The sequence below is a fragment of the Rhyacophila brunnea genome, unplaced genomic scaffold (genome assembly GCF_057557595.1).
Source record: "Rhyacophila brunnea isolate RB1 unplaced genomic scaffold, BYU_Rbru_1.0 scaffold_17, whole genome shotgun sequence".
Classification (NCBI taxonomy): Eukaryota; Metazoa; Arthropoda; class Insecta; order Trichoptera; family Rhyacophilidae; genus Rhyacophila; species Rhyacophila brunnea.
In genome coordinates this window covers 24013963-24037060 of record NW_028232827.1, presented here as the reverse complement: position 1 = coordinate 24037060, position 23098 = coordinate 24013963, and the positions used below count along the sequence as shown (strand labels likewise).

At 31.3% G+C, this 23098-nt stretch overlaps 1 protein-coding gene across 4 annotated transcripts in view; it reads left to right on the top strand.

Annotated features, from left to right (window-relative positions):
* The first annotated feature begins 969 nt into the window (after positions 1 to 969).
* The window catches only part of sog (chordin short gastrulation), a 325330-nt gene continuing 303201 nt past the window's right edge, over positions 970 to 23098 (top strand). Inside the window, exons 1-2 of one of the 4 annotated variants that reach the window (XM_085944183.1) lie at positions 970 to 1154; positions 15399 to 15933. In XM_085944183.1, the coding sequence (XP_085800309.1) occupies positions 15792 to 15933 (142 nt within the window). In that variant the 5' untranslated portion in view covers positions 970 to 1154; positions 15399 to 15791. Of the gene's footprint in view, positions 1208 to 14675; positions 14896 to 15398; positions 15934 to 23098 lie in introns of those variants that run through there. The other 3 variants (XM_085944185.1, XM_085944186.1, XM_085944184.1) reach the window with 3 other exon arrangements.

The window sequence follows — 23098 nt, the reverse complement described above, 5'->3', positions numbered from 1 at the left end:
ACTCCATAATTCAAATGGATGTATTAAACTATACAAAAAAACACTAAATATACACATTAATTTTACCGCGTACACCGTTTGGAAAACGCTACTGTAGAGCATCACACACACGTTATCCTTAGCGATAGGTAGGGGGCCCGCCAAAGATTCTAGCCTGGGGCCCGCTTCAGGATGTGGGGGCCATGATGTATATACTTATAATATAATTAAATTGATAAAAAATACCTACTTATTAAATTATAAAAATGTCAACACCTTCGATTAGCTATTTACCACCTGTAAATGACATTAATAGATTTCATTTAATTATGGTATACATAGTACCTATATAATATAAATACAGTAAATCGAGCAAGAATCATTGGCGAAAGTAAAAAATTTCAGAATCCCATATAATAATATTATCTTATTATATAATTACTATTACTACTACTTATACATAATATTTTTATTTAATTAATTAGCATCTGCATAATTTATATGTATTACATGTAATTTATTAGTTGCCACCTAATTTATTATATTTGTTTACATATATGAATATGACAAAACCAAAAGGACTATTATAAACGAAATATAGTAAAAATTTGAAAAATCTTTTCTGTTATATGTATATATTTACATTTTTATACTATAGTATTTCTAAGAGATTCAGAGTTTACCTTATTGCAACTATATGTAATTTATATGAAAATAAAACTTCATAATATCTGAATATGAATAAATCAACTATGGTGAGAAATTGTAGCATAAGGAAATTCTTTATGGAATTTTCCTTATATATATTCATATATTTTTTATGTTTTGTTGATTTAAAAATAATTGCTACTTTATTAAATGATATAACATATATTAGAAATATTCACATATATTATTTTTCCGAAAATAGCGAAGTTGAAAAGTGTCGCTTGTGGAATCGTCCGCGATCGGCGCTGCGGGCGAAACAGATCGCTAAAACTCGCTACAGCCAGTGGCAATCGGCCTGTCGCGAGGTACGGTAATGAACTAACGCTACCTGTCGGGAAAATCCGAAACGAGTCTAGAAGCGGCGCGCGATCTTATGAGAAAACTCGGGATAATTCCTTCAGCTGAATATATTGCATATAACAGCGCGTGGTGTCTGTCTATAACTCGAAATATTATCGTCTTGCATCGTAAGTTGTGGTGTTATCGGAGTGATTGTGTATAATTGATACGGTGATAACTGGTATGATAAGAACCTTTTGTTCATAATAATGGTGGTACGACTGTCACATAACAGCGCTAGGTGAATAATGTTCGTCTCACCTTGCATACGTGTATTCAATTGAGTGATGCGTTTGTATAATGAATGAGGCAAAAGTCTCTTATTAGCAAAGTATTATTTTTAGATTAGTGTGCCCAACACTAACGTCAATGCATCTAAAAAAAATAGCATGTGCATTATCTCCTATATGCAACGAATTACAGTAAATAACTTATCATTCATTATCACAGTCATATAATATAATATATTATATTGTATTTTTAATATATTATATACTTTCTTATTTTTAAGACTACAATAGGCCACGACGTTCAATAATAGCAGTGAAAAAATCACAGAAACACACAGGCAATGGGAAAATCACTTATATGTATTGTAAAAACACCGGAATCGATTCCGGAAGATGTAGATGGTACGCAAATCCCTTACATTTTTGACTAAAACAGAATAATATAATAATCAGCTTGTATCAATCCACTACTGGATGAAAAGCTCTATAAGCTGATAACATTCTTCTCAGTCACATGCGTTACGTTACGAAGTACTTCCATAAAGTTTACCTTTCGAAAAAATTCTACGCGTGGAATGTAATTTCCAAAACTGAATTTAAACGTTAAGTATAATATATTCTATCAGATTGTAATTCTTGTAATCACATAATATGCATACGAAACATGGATCCTTGGTAAAAGAGAGGTCCAATACAGTGTGATTACTGATTATTTAGCATGGGTTTAACGCAACGTTAAAAAACAATCCATTGATAAGGTAATAGGTAAAAAACGATTTGTATTGTAGTAGAGTTTACTATGAGTTGAAGGACACATATCACGAAGAAGACAAATATAATAGTCCAATGTGTATAGATTGGAACGTCCATAGTAGTTATACAATTTTCATCTAAGATAACAATTAAACAGAACTTCATTAATACTACTTATGCATTTTCGTATATTATGTTTATCAATTAAATCTCAATAAATTTACTTTGACGCATGCATTGTATCTATATATTCTTTATAACATTATAACACTACAATAGGCCATGAGGTCCGATGATAGTAGAGTATTTAGCAACAGAAGTGAAACATTCACAAACACCCAGGCTTTGAGAAAAATCAAATAAATATATTGTGAACTCACCGGGTCGAACCCGGAGCTCCCGGATGAAATGCTAACGCCTTATGCACTGAACCACGAGAGCCACTCTATCGCCGATCATCCAGTTCATTAGTCAGACAACTCCAAATAACTTGTTTTGAGATAATGACAAAAGCAATATTCTAATGGTCGCCATAAATCAAATATTATTGATTTGTGCCCGAGTTTTATTTATTTTATCAACAGGTACTTTAAGATTAAGTACTTATTAAAAATATTGAAATTTTGGAATATAGTGAAGTAATGGGTTATTTTATGAGCTGTCTGACTATTAAATCAGCCATAGATTGGAAACAACACTGACTTATTTCAATGATTTTGATTTGTACTAATAATGAACCATACGTTTTTATGGTTTAAATGAATTTTATTTAGAAATAATAAGGCTTTTTTGGTACTTTATAATATAAGAAATTTAAAAAGGAATAATTAAAAGTCGACTACAATATCTTCCTTCCTTCATATTATGATATATCTATCAATAACTTCAATTTCGTGTTTTTGTAGTTGTCTGACTAACGAATTGGAGATCGATGTATTAGATATTCGTTTGAAATATAATATATCATATTTTATTTTCATATGTACTTAATGGGACATAAATAAGATACTTTGGAAGATATAATAATTGTATTTTATTCTGATATTTATATATTTAAAATATTTCACACCAATGTATATAATATATGTATATAAATATGATTATTTTTCATATAAGTACTTAGAGTATAAATAAAAGTATCACATGGCCGTTAGTGATAATAATATTTAATCATAATATACTGAAATTATACCGGTAAGTAGGTATTTATTAATTATCTATTTAATTACAAAACAATATTTACATAGAAAACTGTCGCGTCGTGATAAAAATTATCTTATTATAAATCAACAACAATTTAAACCTCACTCATACATTTTCGTATGATATATTTTGGTATATAAGTAAAATATAAAACTGTGTTGACATATATATGCCTTAAAAACCTGGACTTAACCTTACTGCACTGTATAAACCATACATATTTTTGAAACAACATCCATAATAGGGAAGGCTACAATTATTAGAGGAAGAGATAATGGTATATAGATCATATTAAGCAAAAATTTCATTTAATATAGAGTGTTCAGTATGAACAACAATGAATCATCAAATAGAGTTTTGCCGAGGAACAGGAGAAGGAGAGAAACTCAAAATTCGGTGATACTGATGACTGCCGTTTATCAGCGGATACGAATAACTTGTTGTAAATCATATATATTATATATCAAATATATATATTATATATCTATAATGTATTCGTTATCTGCGAGAGGTGTGGTAAGAGCTAGGGGAGACCTTAATTATTCAATATTGGATCGACCTCGGCTGTTTATAATAAAGTTCATTTACCATTTTCGCTCTGAACCACAACATGGGCCTTTTAGGATGGAGATTGTTTATTAAAAGTTTACGTGGAATCCTTGTTAGCTACTTAGGCTCAGCTTATGGATCAATGATACACGACAAGCTTCAGATATAGGAGCATTATTAAGCTCACCACCAATAATTAGTAATGCACAGCTGAAAAATAATATGGAAATATAAAATAATTAATATTTCGAAGAAAGCGAAAACGAATAAAAACTTTCGATAACTTGTCATTTTATCCGAGTGACATACGGAAATAAAGTGTAAATTTATTTTACATATTATGTACTATAAGAAATAAAATTATTTCATATTTTTTCTTTCAAATCAGTGAGATACCCACCTGATCACTCAAATACTGGTAACTCATCAATCTACCCACTCGTTATTTCAGAATCTTTAAAGAAATGAATTCTCCCAAATTGGTACCAATATGTTATTTTTGAGAAGCTTTATCTCATAGCTTCAGAACTTTTTGATAAATAAAATTGTACTAATTTTGTACCAACATATTTGCAACAACTTATTTGCTGCAGAAGTTTCATCAATATTCGTCGGATAGTTTATAGTAGGTACAAACAGACGAAAATGATAAAAAAATACCTATATAATGCAGTTAGGTATATAAAAAACGCTGATCAAAAGACAAATATTTCGAAATCGTATATCATATAAAACAACTTTATTATTATTTATATAGTAATTAGTGTCGAACACTCCATACTAGGCTATTAGTCTATCTTAGTAAAAATAATATAATTTTCCAACGACATCTATCGGTAGGTAATTTATTGTCTGCTTGCCGAACCAGACCGGCACGTACATGTCTCTAATACCTAACCAGGTATGGCACGCATACAACACATACATATAATTTTCTAGCCCGAGTTTGAACGCGGTATAATATATATTATAAAAAGGTAAAATATAATATTTTTTGTTCAAAGACAATATTTAAATTCATGTCCTGTAAATATGGCTGTTCTAGGACTGTTTTTTCCAGTTTCCTACCACAACCTAAAATATAATAATATATAAGTACCTATATACATTTAAATTATTGTAAATAACATGTTTTATAGAATTAAAAAAGGTGTTCCTTACACTAAATTTGTCGCATAGTGTGTGTTATTATTTATTCTTTTGCCACCTGTCAAATTTTCTTAAAAAGTATTTTATAATATCGTTTGCGCATATTTGCTCAAGCATATAAAAAAAACAGCATAAAGATTATGTCAAACAATATTTTGATGCAGATAATTAATTACCAATGTATTTTTTTTTAAAACAAACGTCACATCTTTTTTTAGAATTAAATAAAAAAGACTGTGATATCGAGTTTTTACTTTTTTAAATCACAAAAAAATTACCTATGGGTGGCTCGGTACATCACAATTACCCGATGAGCATGTAGTTTGATAGGTGCAATGAATAATCAATATTAAATTTCTCGCAAATCAGCCGTTTTTGGTATTTGGCATGGAAATAATGATTCAATTGATGTGGCCAATGATTCGTTAATGGACAATATTTGTAAAATAGTAAATTATCTGACAGGTATCATGTTTATGATTTTTTTTACATTTTGTCGCGATAATGCAGTTGATTTGAATGTATTGTTTTTTTTCCATTGTTGTGACGGTTAATCAACAAGATATTTTCATTGTCAAACTGGCAACTTTGACCCCAGAAACAGACATGTGGGTGGTAATAAGCCTTGGATTTTAGATGAGCGAAATCAATCGAGGTGCTGAGAACTCAACGGATACTAGATAAAATATTTTTCACATATCACATTAACTACAAATCGTCGCTTTAAAATAGTATCTGCCAAACTGTATACCGCGAGAGGTTCCAGATGTGCCGCTAAAGTAAAATCTGTGAATCTCCGGATCATTTTCAATCCTTTCATTAAGACGGTACTTCAGTGAAACGGTAAATAATTTTCAACCATAGGTGCGACGAAATTTTGTACTCGCTGGCAATCGGGGATCGAACGTCGAGCTGTGAACAGGTCAATTTGTTTCGTGATGGCGACGGGTGTATTAATTCTTAAATCGTATAAAGATGACTAAAAAACGTTACCCATTTACTTGAAAAAGAAAACATGTCAATGAATATATTATTATTATTACTAATAGAACAATAAACATAACATTAAATGGACGCATGTTGGATTTATATGACAAATTATATTTCGTTCGGCACGCGTCATTTGCACAATCCTTGCATCGCCTAGCCACGATCTTTTTAGACCATGCCTCAATTGAGGTATAGCCTTAACGGTGGAAGAAAATTTAATATACTTGTCCACAAAACCTCATTTTTGAGCGAGACTTGTCAGCATTTTGGTTTTGAGTCAATATCCTCGATTAGCTACTACATATTATATTCAATTTCTGTTGCCGTTTGGAACGTCATAATATATTTGCGAAGATTGTGCAAACGATGCGTGCAGAACAAAACATAATTTGTCAAAAAAATTCAACATGCGTCTATTTAATGTTATGTTTATTGTTATATTATTATTAATAAAAATATATTCATTAACATGTTTTCTTTTTCAAGTAAATGGGTAACGTTTTTTAGTCATCTTTACACGATTTAAGAATTAATTGCCCCGACGCCATCACAAAGTAAATTGACGTATTCACAGTCGACTTTCGCTCTCCGATATTGGCAGCTAGTCCGAAATTTCGTCGCACCTATAGTTGAAAATTATTTGAAGTTTTACTGAAGTATGCTCTTAAAACATTCACATGCGTAAAACTGCTTTGTAGGTAAAGTTATGAATATTTATGCATACAAATAGTAAATTACCATACGATAAACTAATACAATTAAGGTTTTATCAGCAAAATTTTGACGGGAATCGTTGTTAGGCATTTAACCAACCAGATAAGTTGAAGAATATAGAAAAAAACACATATTTTTTCCTATTTGCGGGATTCGATCTCGCAGCCACGGCTTAAGAGACTGTCGCTCTACTAACTACTAAAATGTGGCGCACAAACACTTTTATCAACATATTTTTATTGATGAAAAATAGAAAGACGTCTACATTTTCTACGTTCTTCGTACATCTTATTGTCGGCAATTATCACGTACATATCTATGCCCCGACCACCGTTTTAGTTCTTTAGAATACACAACGTTATTAAATTACATTGTCGTATATCCCTTGTCGCCTATAAAATGTCATCAGAAGAAAAGTTTTTTTTTAAGTCTGTAAAATTCATAAAACAACTGTAAAATGTACATTAAATTTAAGGATTAATAGAAATTTAAATACAATTAATTTATGGCATTTGAATCCGCGATCTTCTCAGCACTCAAATATTGATATCAAGTTGGTATTATCGAATAGAAATTCTTGAATGATACTCTATTACTGAATGTCACTTCTATTAATACATACAAAAAAAATGCAAAACTTTTTCACGAAGTTATCTTAACAATTTACATATTAAGTAATAGAGAGTGATAACTATTTTTTATTGACAGTTTTCTGAAAACATAAGTTTTTATCCATTGTTTATTTTATCAATTATTGAGTAGGCAAAAAGCAAAAGCAATTTTCTCCATTTTTGAAATGCACAACAGTTTTACACATTGAAATATTTAAATTATATCAAATATTATTTTTATTTAAATTTTAAGCAATGGTTAAAATAGCTTAATACACTATAATGATATTATTATAATAAAATTAAACTGATAATCCATTTATTGTGTATATCTCAATTTGTAGAGAAACCGTTTTGCTTTTGACCTACTCAATTTCGAATATTAACTGTAATGTAAGTAAGTATAATTCTACTCAGTTTGGAAGATTTTACTTTAACAGTAAGTTAGTCCTAGCGAATCTACACGTTGTTCCTATTTGTATGATAATATGTTCATACACGCTGCGTTGCTACGTCGATCACGCGCGACTCGCTACGGCGTTCAGCAAAATCGCTCACTCAAGGCATATTATATTGACTGCGCCCAAGCACCCGTCGCTGTTATGCTAGAGGTGAATACATGAACTGCAGCTGTAGCATGTGGCACCCACTGACAGGCAAACTCAACAACAAGTGGTATCTACTCTCGGCCATTACCACGACCGGTATCCTTGAAAGTTGCGGCCATCTGTGTTTCAAGTGCGCGTTGAATACAGTGTTGCCATATTTTAAAAGTGGAATTATAGTACAGAGCCTCCAAAATTATAGTATTTGGAGATAAAATATAGTACGCGTTGTCATCTGTTGAAAATGAAAATTTTCCCAATTTTTCATAGTCAGCTCGTTTTTATTAGGAAAAATATTTCGCCGCGGGCCGCAGGTTCCCAAATTTTCACGGTCGGCTTGTTTTTTTTAGGAAAAATATTTCGTCGCGGGCCGCAGGTTCCCGATTTTTCGTGGTCGGCTTGGGGAAAAATATTTCGCCGCGGGCCGCAGATTTCCAAATTTTCGAAGACCACTCGATTGCGAAATGGCAAATGCAGAATTATAGTACTTTTATATAAAATTATAGTACGATTTTCAAAATTATAGTATTTTGGGCGTACTATACCTATTTTATATCGTACATAGTACGCGGACCAAAATTATAGTTCAAATACTATAATTATAGTACGGTTGGCAACACTGGTTGAATAGCACTATCTCATATTACTACTCACATTAGTATGTGTGTAGCGTTAACGTCCAGGTTTCTGAAACATCCATGAGTGCACGCCTTAGAAGATTTGCGTTAAGCGTACTTTTGGTCCAGCGACATAGTAGGCATGACTTGGAATCACAGAACAGATTGGTATGTTAGAAATGCGAATGCCAGTCACTGAAGACCAATACTTCGAATGCAGTTTATGACTTAATGGTGGTCAGGTCATAAAATGCTTCTGGAATGTTTTCAAAAATTGCCAATATTGAACGTGTGTTTCATTTACGTTACAAACTTTAATTTAGATAATATTGAAAATAACAAATTCTTTAACACAAGCTTATCCCATATTTATCCACACTCGAGAATTATACCCTCTATAGCCGGAAGGTAACTCACTTCCCTTATTTTAAATTTGGAATATTAATAACACGAAATCCCACAGACAATAATGTATGAAATAAAAATGAGTAGTATAGACGAGAAAGTGTTAAATAACAATAATTTGCCTTTCTGAGAATGAGTTAAGTTAGGCATTAGGCATTAGATGATGTCTTATTGCTAGAGAAATAATAATAATAGATATCGTCACTTTAAATTTAAAATTCATACGTTGTCATGCGATTAGAGAATACAAGAAGACTATGCTATGCATATTGATGATAATGACAAAATCTGAATATTATATTATTTGATTCAATGATTGAAAATAATGCTACATGTTCTGACTGTGTGACTGCTAACACTTTAGCTTTAATAATGATGATGTATTGAGCTTAACATTACAATATATATTTGACTTGGTTTATCTATCTGTAAATGCGTAGGAGAGAGCAGACGTATTAAAAGGGGTAATATGAGAAAAAACATTGGAAAAAAAATGAAAAAAAAAAATGAAAGGATTCTCTCATAATAGCTTGACAGATGATTATAATGCTGTAATGATATAATATCGAGTAATAAACGACATTATAATTAATTTCTGACAGATTGACAGAAAGATATAATAAGCAAAGGAGTGTGGTATCGGAGAGGAGACACAATTTTGAAAATAATATATCTTTTAAAATGTAAGTTTATGATTAAAATATATATATATATAGGTATATTATATTATGTATATATTGCAGAACTAAGACACATACAACAATGTTTACAGGTGGCAATGCTACCTGTTATTTTTTTCTAGTTTTTATCTTCTATAGTTTTTACCTGTATTTTTCGGTATAATCTAATAATCATTTTGTCTTAAAATCATAGTATACACAGTGTGCAGGTACTATGGGAATCCCCATTGCACATTTTATTATCTTATACACATACACGAATAAAAAAGTAATACTATGTATTATATAATTTTCTCTAGGGCTTATACAAAATCTGGATCTTGGTATCTCCGTATATCTGGACACGGTCTCGCTCCGTTGTTAATACGAGAATACACAGTTCAAACTCGTACATATGATATTTTCCTTTGTACTACACTATTGATTCGATCCACTCTTCTTGGTACCTAACTAGTTTTATTTTACCACGCACATCCACAGAACTTGGTGAGTGCGTCGATCCAGTGGATGAGCAGCTCTGTGTCCAGCGGTTAACCACTTGCCGAGCGACAATTTCGGTCCATTGCAATTTCACCAGCCTGGTGACCACTATCACATCGCGTACTCATGTATGCCTCCTTAAGGATTGGTCTTTTTTGTTGTCTTTCCGCGTTATGCTTAGCATGCATCTTTCCGTGTCATGTTGCAATAAGAATATCTCTTACTTGAAACGATTAATGTAATTATCAGAGTAGTGTTAATTTACATTTTTTTATTAGTTACCCCCAAGTAATACTCGGCGACTACCTATATATTATATAGTAACTTTTTTTATTTCCAAGAGACAAACATCACCACTACGTCAAGTACATAATCCAAACAAGTTGAACTCTAAATAAACGGAGCCTTTTAGATTATTTTTGTTTTCGACGTATTATTTGGTAGCCGCATGAAACGCGGTTAAGTTTGTAAACCACAAATATTAATATCGTTTAGTTGGTATTCCGATATTCAGACACACGCAATGGGTGCAATTTTTTTTATGTCCACTGCGATTACTTACTCGACTGGAGTTAAAAACGGATGTACACAAATTTTACAGGATAATAATGCAGAAATGTATTATTATTAGCTGATTATTATTATATAACACTCAACAACTCAATTATATATTTTTGAACTTTTTTAATAGAATTCTCTAATAACTATTTTTTCCCTATGAAAAACTGCTCGGCACGTCAGACAGTCAAAAATAATATTTGGAAAATTGGCACGCGTGCGTAAAAAGGTTCGCTAACCCTGCTATAGACGAAGGTTCTCTTCGAGAGCTTTGACATAGTCAAACTTTGGTATTGCTAGATAGACCAATAAAATTGTATTCCAATTAAAACTACTGGAGTCGGTTTTACTTTATTTAATCTGCAGCTACTGGTAATAGTATGAGCTACCGCCTAAGGCTGCGAGCTCAGTTTATTTCTCAAACCCTGATTTAATAATATACCGTGTAATATGTATAATCTATATCTATATCTGACGCCCACGGTGGCCGCGCGGCATAAGCGTTGGACTACAAAGCCGTGGGTCCCAGGTTCGAATCCTGGGTCTGGCAAGTACAAAAATTGTTTTTCAATTTGTGTGTGTCAGGGTATGGACCTAATAGGTTGAGCAAGTGGCTGACATCCATTTCTCGTAAAAAAAAAACAAAATCTGTCAATACAAACCTCCACTCTGTGGAGGCCCATATGATCCTATCAGGATCGGACATGGTCGGAAAATATTCCTCTCTTGCATATTATGAGCGATAAATCTATTAACTACACATAGCCAAAATTCTGTTTAAAAATAGGCATTGATTTCCGTGTAGGTATATAGTTTTAGTATTAATTGCAGACACAAAAATAATTGTTGTAGAAATGTGAATTTTAACGTCATCTTAAAGGAATCTAATAAAGCCCGACATTGATTTAAAATGGTCATAAATTTTCGTAAAAAACTAATTCAAATAATTTATTGATGATGTTGTCAGAATTTTAGGAGGAAATATTAACATCTGTTAACAAGGTTATGTTTAAAAGTTTTAATATTAATTACCTATATATATCTATCAGGGGATTAATGATGTGCTTGTCTCGATCCTCAGAATCGATGATTGTCTTTTCTACGTAAAAATACATATTAGTTAACGTTCATTGTATTACATTAATCGATTAATATTATGTTCTCTTTATAATAACTGATTATCTATTCCAACAACATAACTCTATAACACCCAATACTACTGTTACGACGTTATATTACGGAGATAACCCCAATGTGTTTCGGATGTATTCTGTGTGTAAAACGGTTATTTGTGCGAATGTCTAAAAAGGCGGATCTTTGAGTTGGTGCTCGTATACTTTCGTATATGCTTCGGGTGTGGTCGTTTCGTGTCGCGCTTGCGCAGGTGCTATCGATGACGTCACAATAAAATTAACTATGGTTCGAGGAGTTAATATCTAATTAACGCGCCCGGTGTAATCGCTGTTAAAGTGTTATTTTTTTATATTTCTTACTAAACTTAGGAGTTAAGTGTTATATTAGAAAATATTTGCAAGTGAATATAGGGAATACTCGTATTATCGTAGGATACGAAGAAAGTTTATTTTGTTGATTAGCAACATTCATATATCTTCATATATCGTTCTAATAAAAGCTGTGATATAAGTACTTTTAACAGTAAATAAAACCTTCCAATCGCATTTTATTCAATATTCCCCAGATTTAAAAAGCTTAAAAAAATCATCTAAGCCTTAATATTTAGTTAGAATAGCTCTAAAGATATTGTAAGAGGACGGTAGATTACGTTAGCTTAATCCCACATCTACAAAATAATATTATTTGTAACGGACAAAAAACTTAAATATAATTTTAATTCTAGATTCCATAGGAAATTATATCGGTTGTTTTAATACCAGTTTTTATACGTCCACTCCGAGTAAACGAACGAATTTAATGATATATTGAATATTTATTATAAATTATATATTATATAATGTGTATATATCTTAATACTACAATATAAATATGTAATTTAGTTAGTATAAGAATTTGGTTACTTCAAAACCAAGAAGATTATGTGGGAAGGTACCACTTTATGTAGGCCGTGTTTAAAGTTATGTATGAAGAGGTGTCACTATATCTTATTTTACTCATTTTTGTACTCAGTAACACATTTTTAATACAATATGTTTACCGATAATAAAATTAAGATCAGATAGAAAAATATACTTAGTAGGATTTTTTTATATTAATTTAAAACCTTTTTTAGCAACTCATAATTAACTTAGCAAAGTATGTTACTTTTTTATTCATATCATGAAAATAATATAATAGGTGTTTTTATATTATGATGTTTTAATTTCTTTCAACAAAATTTCCTCCATCGATTCGTATTCAAGGCGCAGATTTCTGGACTCCTAATATTTAAAGCCTGACTCAACGTTTATCATTGATCTTGTACGTGGTTGGCCAGCATTGTTAGTAGTGTTCATGCAAAATAAAAATTTTATTAGGTGGATATAATATTGTTTTATTTTCAGAATTAGCAGGAACTCTCTGTAACACGTCACAACCGCGTATCTGATTTAACAAAAATGTTCATTCTTAGAAAGATGAAGCTAAAAATTATAACCGTCCCTTTCAACGGATTAAAATTAACTAACAAGCTAAAAAGCTATACACACAGTTGAGTAAATACACATTAGTTTAGTGATCACTGATCAGTCAGACATCCAATAAAATTATTTTAATGGTGAATTAAGTCACGTATAAATTATTAATATAGTTGTACCAAGGAACATAAAATTAACGAAAACTGGCTTACCGTCTCGGTTTTGGTATAACACGTTTCAAATTTCGAATGTGGAGAAATAAAGGATAAACTCACGTGTTAAAAAATATGTTATTTTCAATATTCACGTAGGTATGTATTAATATAACATGCATTAAAGTGATTAAAATTTGTCACGTAAAGAAAACGCGCATTCAATATTAGATAAAAGTCTGCGCACTTTGTGATCATGGGGTTATCAAATAATAAAATTAATCCAATTAATTAATTAATCTGTTGTTCCCATATGGAAGAAATTAGGAAGAAGAAACAGAAACTGTTTTCCCTCGAAAGACTTGTTTGAAAAGTGAATAGACATTAGGTACCGTACTTCTAAGACCCAACCCAAAATAGAATTAGCCAGGAACCCGAGGTCTGTCTCTCAGACATCACATGGTTTCAAGTAAGGGTAGGGAAAAAGAGACTAATTTCATACATCACTAATTTCAGGCTTTCACATTTATTTTTCTTTAATCTGTTCTGTTATTTGGATATTAGAACGCGAATGCACATGTTGTGTTGAGTGTACATAATATGTTAATGATGATTATAGTATGGATGATTGTAGTACCTTCCGAACTACCTCCACTTTGTCATTACAATGAGAAGCCCAACTGATTTTTTCTTTTATCAATATCTAAGAAAAGTCTAAAATTGGATCGGGAGACTGAAGTGAAAGTTTGTACAAAAACTGACACGTAGACGTGGGTTTTGATTTAAGAAAACGGGTTTCGTTAAAAGGATATAAATATAATTTCTTTAAATTATAATAATTGCACTATGTTAAGTACACAGTTTTCAAATGCACCAGTATATATACATACCCATTTATAAGTAAGCATTAAGTGCATTTAAATGTATCGAACTATTATTAACTATAATATATTTTTAGATATTTTTAAAGCAAATTCTTATGGAAAAAAGTAAAAGTATCTACTACTTATTTATCTTTATTTGGCTTGTAGTTTAGAGTAGACTGAAAGTTTTGAAAATGAAACGAAAGCTCGCGGCAAATATTCGAAGAGAAAAATAATAAGCTATTTCGGTTCAAAGCTCCGCGGATTGGTACAGACATAGATTAGTTTGATAGACGAAGGCCAGTTAATCTCTCGATCGAGGGATTGTCACCGGCTTTTTCAGGTGGGAAGGAAAAATAAAAATTCGGCGACGGCATGTAAACAAATCGAAATCGCGTGTCGACTGGTTTATAAGCGGGGTGTCCGAGTGTCCGAGTGTGCGTGTGTCGTCTCTCGGTGTGCGCTATCGGAGACTGCGGGCGGCAGGAGATCGGAGATCAGTGTGCGCGCAACTTCAGACGTGATCTGACGTGCATTGGGAGTTTTCCTCGAGGAAAAGTTTCTAAAGGCCTGCCTGAAAAAATATAATTTAAACCCCGCGCGCATAAAATTTAGTGAAGCGGCAATATTCGAATTTAGAATTCGAAGTTTTTGATATTATTGAACTAACTCTTTGCTGAACGGTTCCATTCCGATTTGGACCATTTTTGTGATTTATGGTTCGATGTTCGAATTTTAAAATCTATAATAGTTTGTGTAGGGTTTTTTAATTTTCTACTCAAGTATATAGAAAATTAAATGGTTAAATAATTAATGCTGAGAGAGTTGTGCTAAATAATTATCAGGGATATTAGAGAAAGCTAGAATTAATTGCTCATATCATCAAGAATAGTATAGGTATAATAGTTGGTTATAGAAGACGTTTTTTTATTGGAGTAGATCATAAATGTATACATTTGGAAAACAGAGAAATTGAAAAAAATCATTTTTTAATTACTCAAGGAATTTTAAAAAAATTCATATTTATTTTATTTGTTTCGAAGGACAAAAATTAGACTGTTTTAGATTTTACGCAGTATTTTATTTGAGTATAAAAATAGAAAATTGTTATTTCCTTAATTTAATAACAATATTTTTCTCGGTTATAATAATTTATATATTGTAATAGTAAATCATCCACTACCATTTATTTAAAATATTAATTCTCATGTATTAATTTTAGCCATAGGAAATAGATATTTACGCCATTGCATAAAAATGGAAGTAAAAATTTAATCGAACATTTCATTCTTTAAAAAAAAAGGATTGATTTCTACGACAATAAAATAATTTTATGAATGAACATAACGAACATTCGAATAAAAGTGCTTCGACCCGACGACAATCGGAAACATTCGGAAAACCCCAGAATTCTGAATTTAAATTATCACCGTAAAAGAGCGGCAATAAATTGGCGGCAAAAATCAGAGACGTCAAAAAGTGCGTACGATTTGTATGGACTTCGAAATTTAAAAAGGGCGATTGCCCTAACCACTCAAAGATTGGACCAGTGTAGTTTGAATTCGTGGTTATACTTGTAACCAGTGGTGTGTTCAAGTGGTGTTTTTCAGTGACGATGGTTAAGATGGGGTGGTCTTTCTGTTGTGGTATGCTGGTGGTCATGTGGTTGGCTTGCGCTGTAGGGCCAGCGGTCGCACGACGCCATGCCCCTTTGCACCTGGATGACGACGGAGCCAGGAAAATTGTCAGAGCTGCAGGTAAATTACCAACTAAATTACTAAATACTTACAATAATAGTCATAATACTCATAATAAGTATATACTTTTTTTCAGGAGTCACTACGAACAGTTGTAAATGTTTGCACTCATGCGTCCAAATAACAACCTGAACTTTTTAGAGGACCGTAGACAATGTGCAAAAAATATTCATTTGACACAATTAAATTAATTACACAAATAAAATAACAGTGCAAGCAGATAATATGTCGTACCTAGTTAGTTATATTAGGTATATTTGTTTATATATTATAAATTCTATGTATGGACATGCTATTCAATACATAATAAAGAGGGAGAGAAAAATAGCTGCTTTCTAAAATAAAACAATTTAAACTAATCCTTTTACGAATCTACTGTTTTTACTTGAAGTATTGTTTCAAATATTATTTGCTCCGATGTCCACTAAAATTTTGTTTAATTTGAAAATAAAGTCAGCTATCCCCGTTTGATGTAAAACTGTTTCCATATTTACAATATGTTAACATAGTTTATGGCTATTTAAAAAATAAGACAGCAGAGTATGATCACCATTACATTTTAAATTTTCATATATTATTCAGGAAATAAGACATAATACTGATAAGGTATACTGATATATTCATACAAAGTATTTTTCTAGTTTTGTCAAAAGTGTGTACATAAAAAGGATATATAATTTTTTTTTGTATATTGTTCAATGTATACTAATGATACCCAGATCTATTCATCGTATTTATCATTGTAATAATCATGTTGTGGCTATACCTAATTTGGTATAACTTTTAACGAATTTCAGTAAATTTTCGTTGATGTAATAAATAACTGAGCACACACGAAAACGAGAAAATTTTGTTTAACATATAAGTTTTAAGTACACAGTGTTATAATAATGATTTTATTTTGAAAATATATTTTATTATATAGGTTCTAGCCAGGCTTTTATTGGATTGGATACGATGTTGTTTATTTTCAATTATGTACTTAAAAGTACCTACAAGCTTTGACATATTATTAAAATAAATCTGTCAAATAATGCATTATAGTTTACGGTACTGTCTTAACTTTGTGAATAAAGTATAACTCTGTTATAAATAATTCTGTGTGTAAAATGAAAAGAGAGATGTTTAAAATCACTACTTTTCAGGTAAAGCCAAGAGGATTGAGTTTAGCACAACTTAATATCAGATCGTATGTTTCTGCGAAAAAAAATACTGATTTAGGAGTGTCAATTCGACTCTTCACTGTTATTTTTTTTTACAAATTGTGTATTGCATTGTGACTTTTTTAGAATAAAATTGTTACTTTCGCAAATATAGATATATTACGTATTAGATGTACCGAGTGCTTAGATTCTTTTTAACTCTATATTTTCGATATGGAGATATTGAGAGATTTTTTAAACTGTCACGAGAACTTTGAGTTCCGTAGATTGTAGTCGAATAATATCTGAATTGCATTAATCGTGTCAACATCTCCCACCTAGAGATTATGAAATGAACACAGAAGTTTTCATTAAATTTGAGCAGCACCCACAGTGGAATAGTGACCAGAATGTCCATCTCTGAGTAAAGTGTTTTTTTCTTCTTCATAATTTGTGCTTGGATGCAGAGAATGAATTTTATACTTTCAACGAACAGCTAACGGCTATTCCTGGTAAAAAGATGCACAAACTTCCACTATGTGGAGACCAATGTCGGCCTTGGAGTGGAAGTAATAATTATTTAAATAATATGTCTTCCCGCCAGATTTTATGTGAAAGTTATATTGTGAACCATAACCTACGACAACCGACATGAACTGCGTAGTGTTAATCATTATTTGATGACATAATAAAGTTTTAGTCAATTAGTCGTTGCCGCTTTTCCTCGAAGCGCAGGAGGCGCTCGCTTCTCCAGAAAGATTCAAAACTGTAAATAATCCATATAGCACATTTCTATTACTGCATTTTTAGAGTTTGGCGGTTACTTATCTCTTGGATAAAATTCACAAGGGGCCTCCAAACCGGTTACGAAATACTTATACGTACGTACGTTAATTCGCGCTAATTAATTAATTATATGCAATAAAACTGACTTAATGCACATTAATATAAAAAATAAGTGTAGGTGAATCTTCTTTTATTAAAACTTGAAACATTAATAGGGGACACGTAGTTTAAACCACCACTATTTTTTTCTATTATGTTATTTTGCCTTAATATTTTCAACAAGACCGATATTAGACTATCAAAATTATTTTGTCAAATATTTTATAGTAAGTATTTCTTTTATAAAACATGAGAGGGTTTACACTACGTAAAATATGCCATACAAGTTAAGTTTAACGAATGTGTGTTTGACTTGTACGATTTTAAGTTTACAGTCTTTTATTAATTCTTTTTTTGTAATCTGGGTGGCGAATATTATGTAGTATTTTCATGTGTTTCGTATCTTACATTAATAATTTTGTTGGTTAATTTCTTGACTCGTGTGGAACACGTTGTATGTGCATTAATTAGGTATTGTATTAATAATTAATTGAAAAAGAGCTTATTGCGGGTTAGTACTTTATTCAATAAATTTTTCCATTGAAACGTTCTAAGAAGTTGCGTTGCTCGCAATTTATTCAGCGAATCTTGAAAAGCCGAGGAAAATCCGAGCGTAATAATTAACGACGGCGAGACTTGAAGGCCATATTTTTTCTTACTGACTTTATAATAATATACCTACTTACTTCGTTCTATTATATTGGTAGTTAGATCATGTTTACTCTTCATAAATTAAACTACGCCATATATACCTATTCTAACTATTGCTATGTAGTTTTGTTTTCTGTGATTGCATTAAATTGTGTAGAAAAGTAGGTAAGTATACTACCTTTCTAAGGAAGAAGGCAGTAACTGACTCTCACACATTTTCGAGATAAATGACACAATGTGTTTCTTTTTTAAATTTCAGTACTGTTAATTAATAAAAAATACGGTGATATTTTTTATTTGTAGGATCTTAAAATATAAACAAAGTAATAATACATAAATCACTATCTCTTCATATTAAATTTATAAAATCAATAAATGACTTCTCCTTGGAAACCGTTTGATAATAAATTAAACTGTTTTTAGTAAAAAGGCAGTAGTTGCTTACTTATTGGTTTGTATCTAAGAACTTAACTCTTTTCCCCAAAAGTAATCTCTTTAAATACTTAACAAAAGAATACATTTCAAAATTTCGGACAAAACATATGGCATTCATAACTCAATTTCACAAATTTTGCGAGTTACTGAGGGCAGTATATATTGCAAACGTCGGAGGGTTGAATATTGATAATTCGTTCACTGTTGTTGTTGGGTTTAAGGGCATTGAATCTTGTTTTTTCCTCTTGCATTAAACACGTCTTTCCATGCACTGTGAAAAGTAGGTGACAGATAATAAAAATCTTCATTTATTATTTATGTCTCATTACACAATTCCATTTTTTAAAAGCGTCATAAATGACCGCCACATACGCCGACTTCCTCTTTACATATAGTTAGATGTGACGCACACATACCTAATGAAAAACTGCCTACTTTTGGGGTTTACTCACGCGTATGCCGGCGTTTCTGAGGCTTTTGTGACGCTTCTGAAAACGACAATGTGTAAGGACGCTATTACTTGAGAAATGTTCACATGGAGATTTTCTTGGAAAACAACACACCATTCAGTATCACCGCTCTAAAGCTTACGCACAAAAAATCAGATGTTTATTCTGATAAAATTAAAGATAAGATTGTAAAAATAGAATTGAAATGAGTTATTATTATTATTATTTCATTACACTGAGAATAGTAAATAATTAATGGTCATCATTAGCAGGGGTTACTAACGGATAGAATTTTGGATCGTCAGTCATTGCGTCGATTGAATACATCCCGAACTATTAAACTTAATTTAAGATATGTTTGTTTATTTATCACTGATTCATCTATAAATGCATCCTATGTAACGGATTTGGTTTATCGTGGACATTACTGGAAGTTTGTAGATTTGGAGGTTCGGCTTAACACAATTTCGGCCAATACTCCCGGTTCTTGAGGTGAGGTACCTATCACTTGGAGCATTTGTTTACTCTGGAAGAACAGGCTACCTATATCGCTTAGAAAATAAATATATTTTAAGGCATTTTTATTTTTTTCAAAAGTCGATAAGTTTAAAAATCTTTATCGCGTTAGTAGCGACACTATCGGTGAGAGATATCGCCGATAAGGACGGCTTATGTGTCAGTCAACTTGCCTCTCGGCTTGTTAACACGTTCATAATGCACCAGTTTTCATTAGTTATCTGATGTAAACAAACCACAATATTAATAAACTTGTTTAATTAATGATTTTCAGTAAGTTAACGACAGCGAAATAAACTTAATGTTTGGAAAAGCCATATTGTTGCTGGCAATGCATTAATGCATTTATGATCTAGTCATATGGCGGCACGATGTAAAATGGCAGTTAATAAAAAATAATTTTTAATACAATTTGTAAGTATTCGATTTTTTTGTTGATTTTTATTATATTCAAATAATATACCTAAACAGATTGACGTATGACGTATGTAAATTACGGTTGAAAATCCTTTTGTAAAATAGAATTTTCCAGTGCGAAAAGCACTTAATGTTGTTAGGTACCTACCGAATATTTAAAACATAGTAATTAATAGATTCGTGCTGTACGAATTTTTGTTTACAGATAAGATTATAAATTGTGGAAATTATGCATATTATGTCATTTAAAAAATATTTAGAACTTTTTGACAAAGTGAATTAATTCACCTGACAGGATTTAGACTTAGACTCACTGTCTCTAACATATCACTATTTATGTGTGAGTGAGTCGATTTACATTATGTAAAAAAATATATATACTATATATGATACTCCTAAAGGGGCAGACACACAGCACACTAAGAGAAATAGAGCTCCCTGATTGGTTAGAAAGGTCTTGATGACAGAACTCACATTATTCATTGAAAAATATGAGTTATGATACCAACAGTCAATTTTGTCAACGATTTTAACGTGGCTTAACGTGACTTTTGATATCCTACTATTTTTCTTTATACAGATTAATGCCTTTAGAATCACTTGATATATTTAACTAAATAAATACAAAATTGAAAAATGTGAGTTATGACTCTAGGCTACTCATTTGCACTTACACTGGAAGATTAAAAAATCACTAGTTCAATGATCGATTTGGTAACCACTGTCAAATTCAAAAAAAGTTTTCCAGTATACACATTTTGTTTGTGTGAAAGCTTTCCGATGAGCTTTAGATTGCCCTGAAAGTATTGAATAATAAAATGAAAGCGCTTTACATTTTATTGTTTTTTTTTACATTACTACACAATTGATTGAATAACTAATAATACATTTTAATTTATCTAAATTTCAGTTAATGATTGATGTTGGATAATGTCTAAAATTGAACGGAACAATCATAAGTGAACCAAAACTATTACTTTTTAATATAGTATTAATATGAAAGTTTCCTGGAAAGCAATATTAGTAATCAAATAATACTTGTAGTGTATGGTACTAAATATGTTAAAAATAAGGATTCAAATATTATACCTACGCGCTTACCTTTAGGACTGTCTGTCCTGCGATAAGGTCATCAAAGTTCTTGCGTTGTCAAGTATTTTGAACTAAAAATATATATTATCCAAAATAATGAAATGTATTTATAGATTTAATTAAAGTAGTGTCATAATATTGTGTATACATACAGGCCTTCAAATATTATTTCTCAATATTATTGTACTATTCAAGCATGTCCTGTTTTTAATATCCGGTAAATTTTACGTAAACAATTATATGCATTATTATAGCTGTGAACATTTTATTTAAATAACATAGCAATTGGATGATACGTCAGATTTATCCGCATTTAAAATAAATAAATTTCAAATGTTTTTTAAGTACGTACAAATTACCACTCGGTTAAATGTGTTATTCTGCCATCTGTTATTTGAGTAAACGTTTACGGTCATAATGAATATGTACAATTTAACAGTCTTCGCGACACATTTATAGATATCAATTCATGCAGAAATTCCAGGATTATGTATCATTTATATATAGTATAGAATAAATTACATATTAAAACGACAATCGATTAATTATTACTGGCATCTCCATGATACAGCAATATTAGCAATGAAATCAGAATGTGACCTCATCCTAATTAAATAAATAGTCAATTAATCGAATACTAATTTGTTCAAAGAATTCACCAAAAATGACATGCCTGTTTTGTGAATCAGTTATTAATAGTATAATCAGTCACTATAATGTAAATCTTTGGATTTTCAAGCAGTCGTTGCTATCCGTTTTGTCTATGGCCTCGTAATTATGCAATTTGACTTCGGTAGTCGGACGTTGCCCAACTATTTCGTCTCCCACATTCGGCAAACATAATATGTAAACAATCACAAATGGCACGATTTGACTCAATGCGTAATTACTACTTACTATAATTAAATAAAACATTAGGCTTCTTTAATAATATATTCCAGGCATATCCAACGCGTCGATCGCGAAATGACTTTTGGTTGATCACACTATGTATATGCACATAGCAGGGGTAGCGAACGTTAATTACGTTTAATTTAAATACGTATACAAAAGCAAAGGTTGGTCCTTAGAATTTATGCATCACATATAATATTATCACACTAACCTCATCAGGCGGCGGGGGATGCCGCTCCACGAACCTATAATTTTGATCGATTTACAATGCTTGAGACCAATGTAGCGAGAATTCTCATGACAATGTGTGCCATAAGAACGAAACTAATTAATACACAAACAAACAATTTCATGTATACCCACAAAAAATGAGTGCACCAAATAAGAAAAAAAAACTTGGTGAAGCTAGTAGTAGTGATTCTGGCAGACAGTTTCAATATTAGTGGACCGAAATATATGGCGTAATTGAAAAAAGTGATAAGGCTATATTATGTCTGCTATGTTATGTGAGTGGTATCTAGAAAATCATTTTTTAAACAATTTTTGAAAACTATTTTTTCATCATGAAAAAATGCTCGGCACGTCAGAGTTGAAAAATAATATTTGGGAAATTTTGGCACTCGTACATGAAAAGGTTCGTCAACCCTGGCATATAGGAAGGAATTGAGTAATAAAAATGTTAAA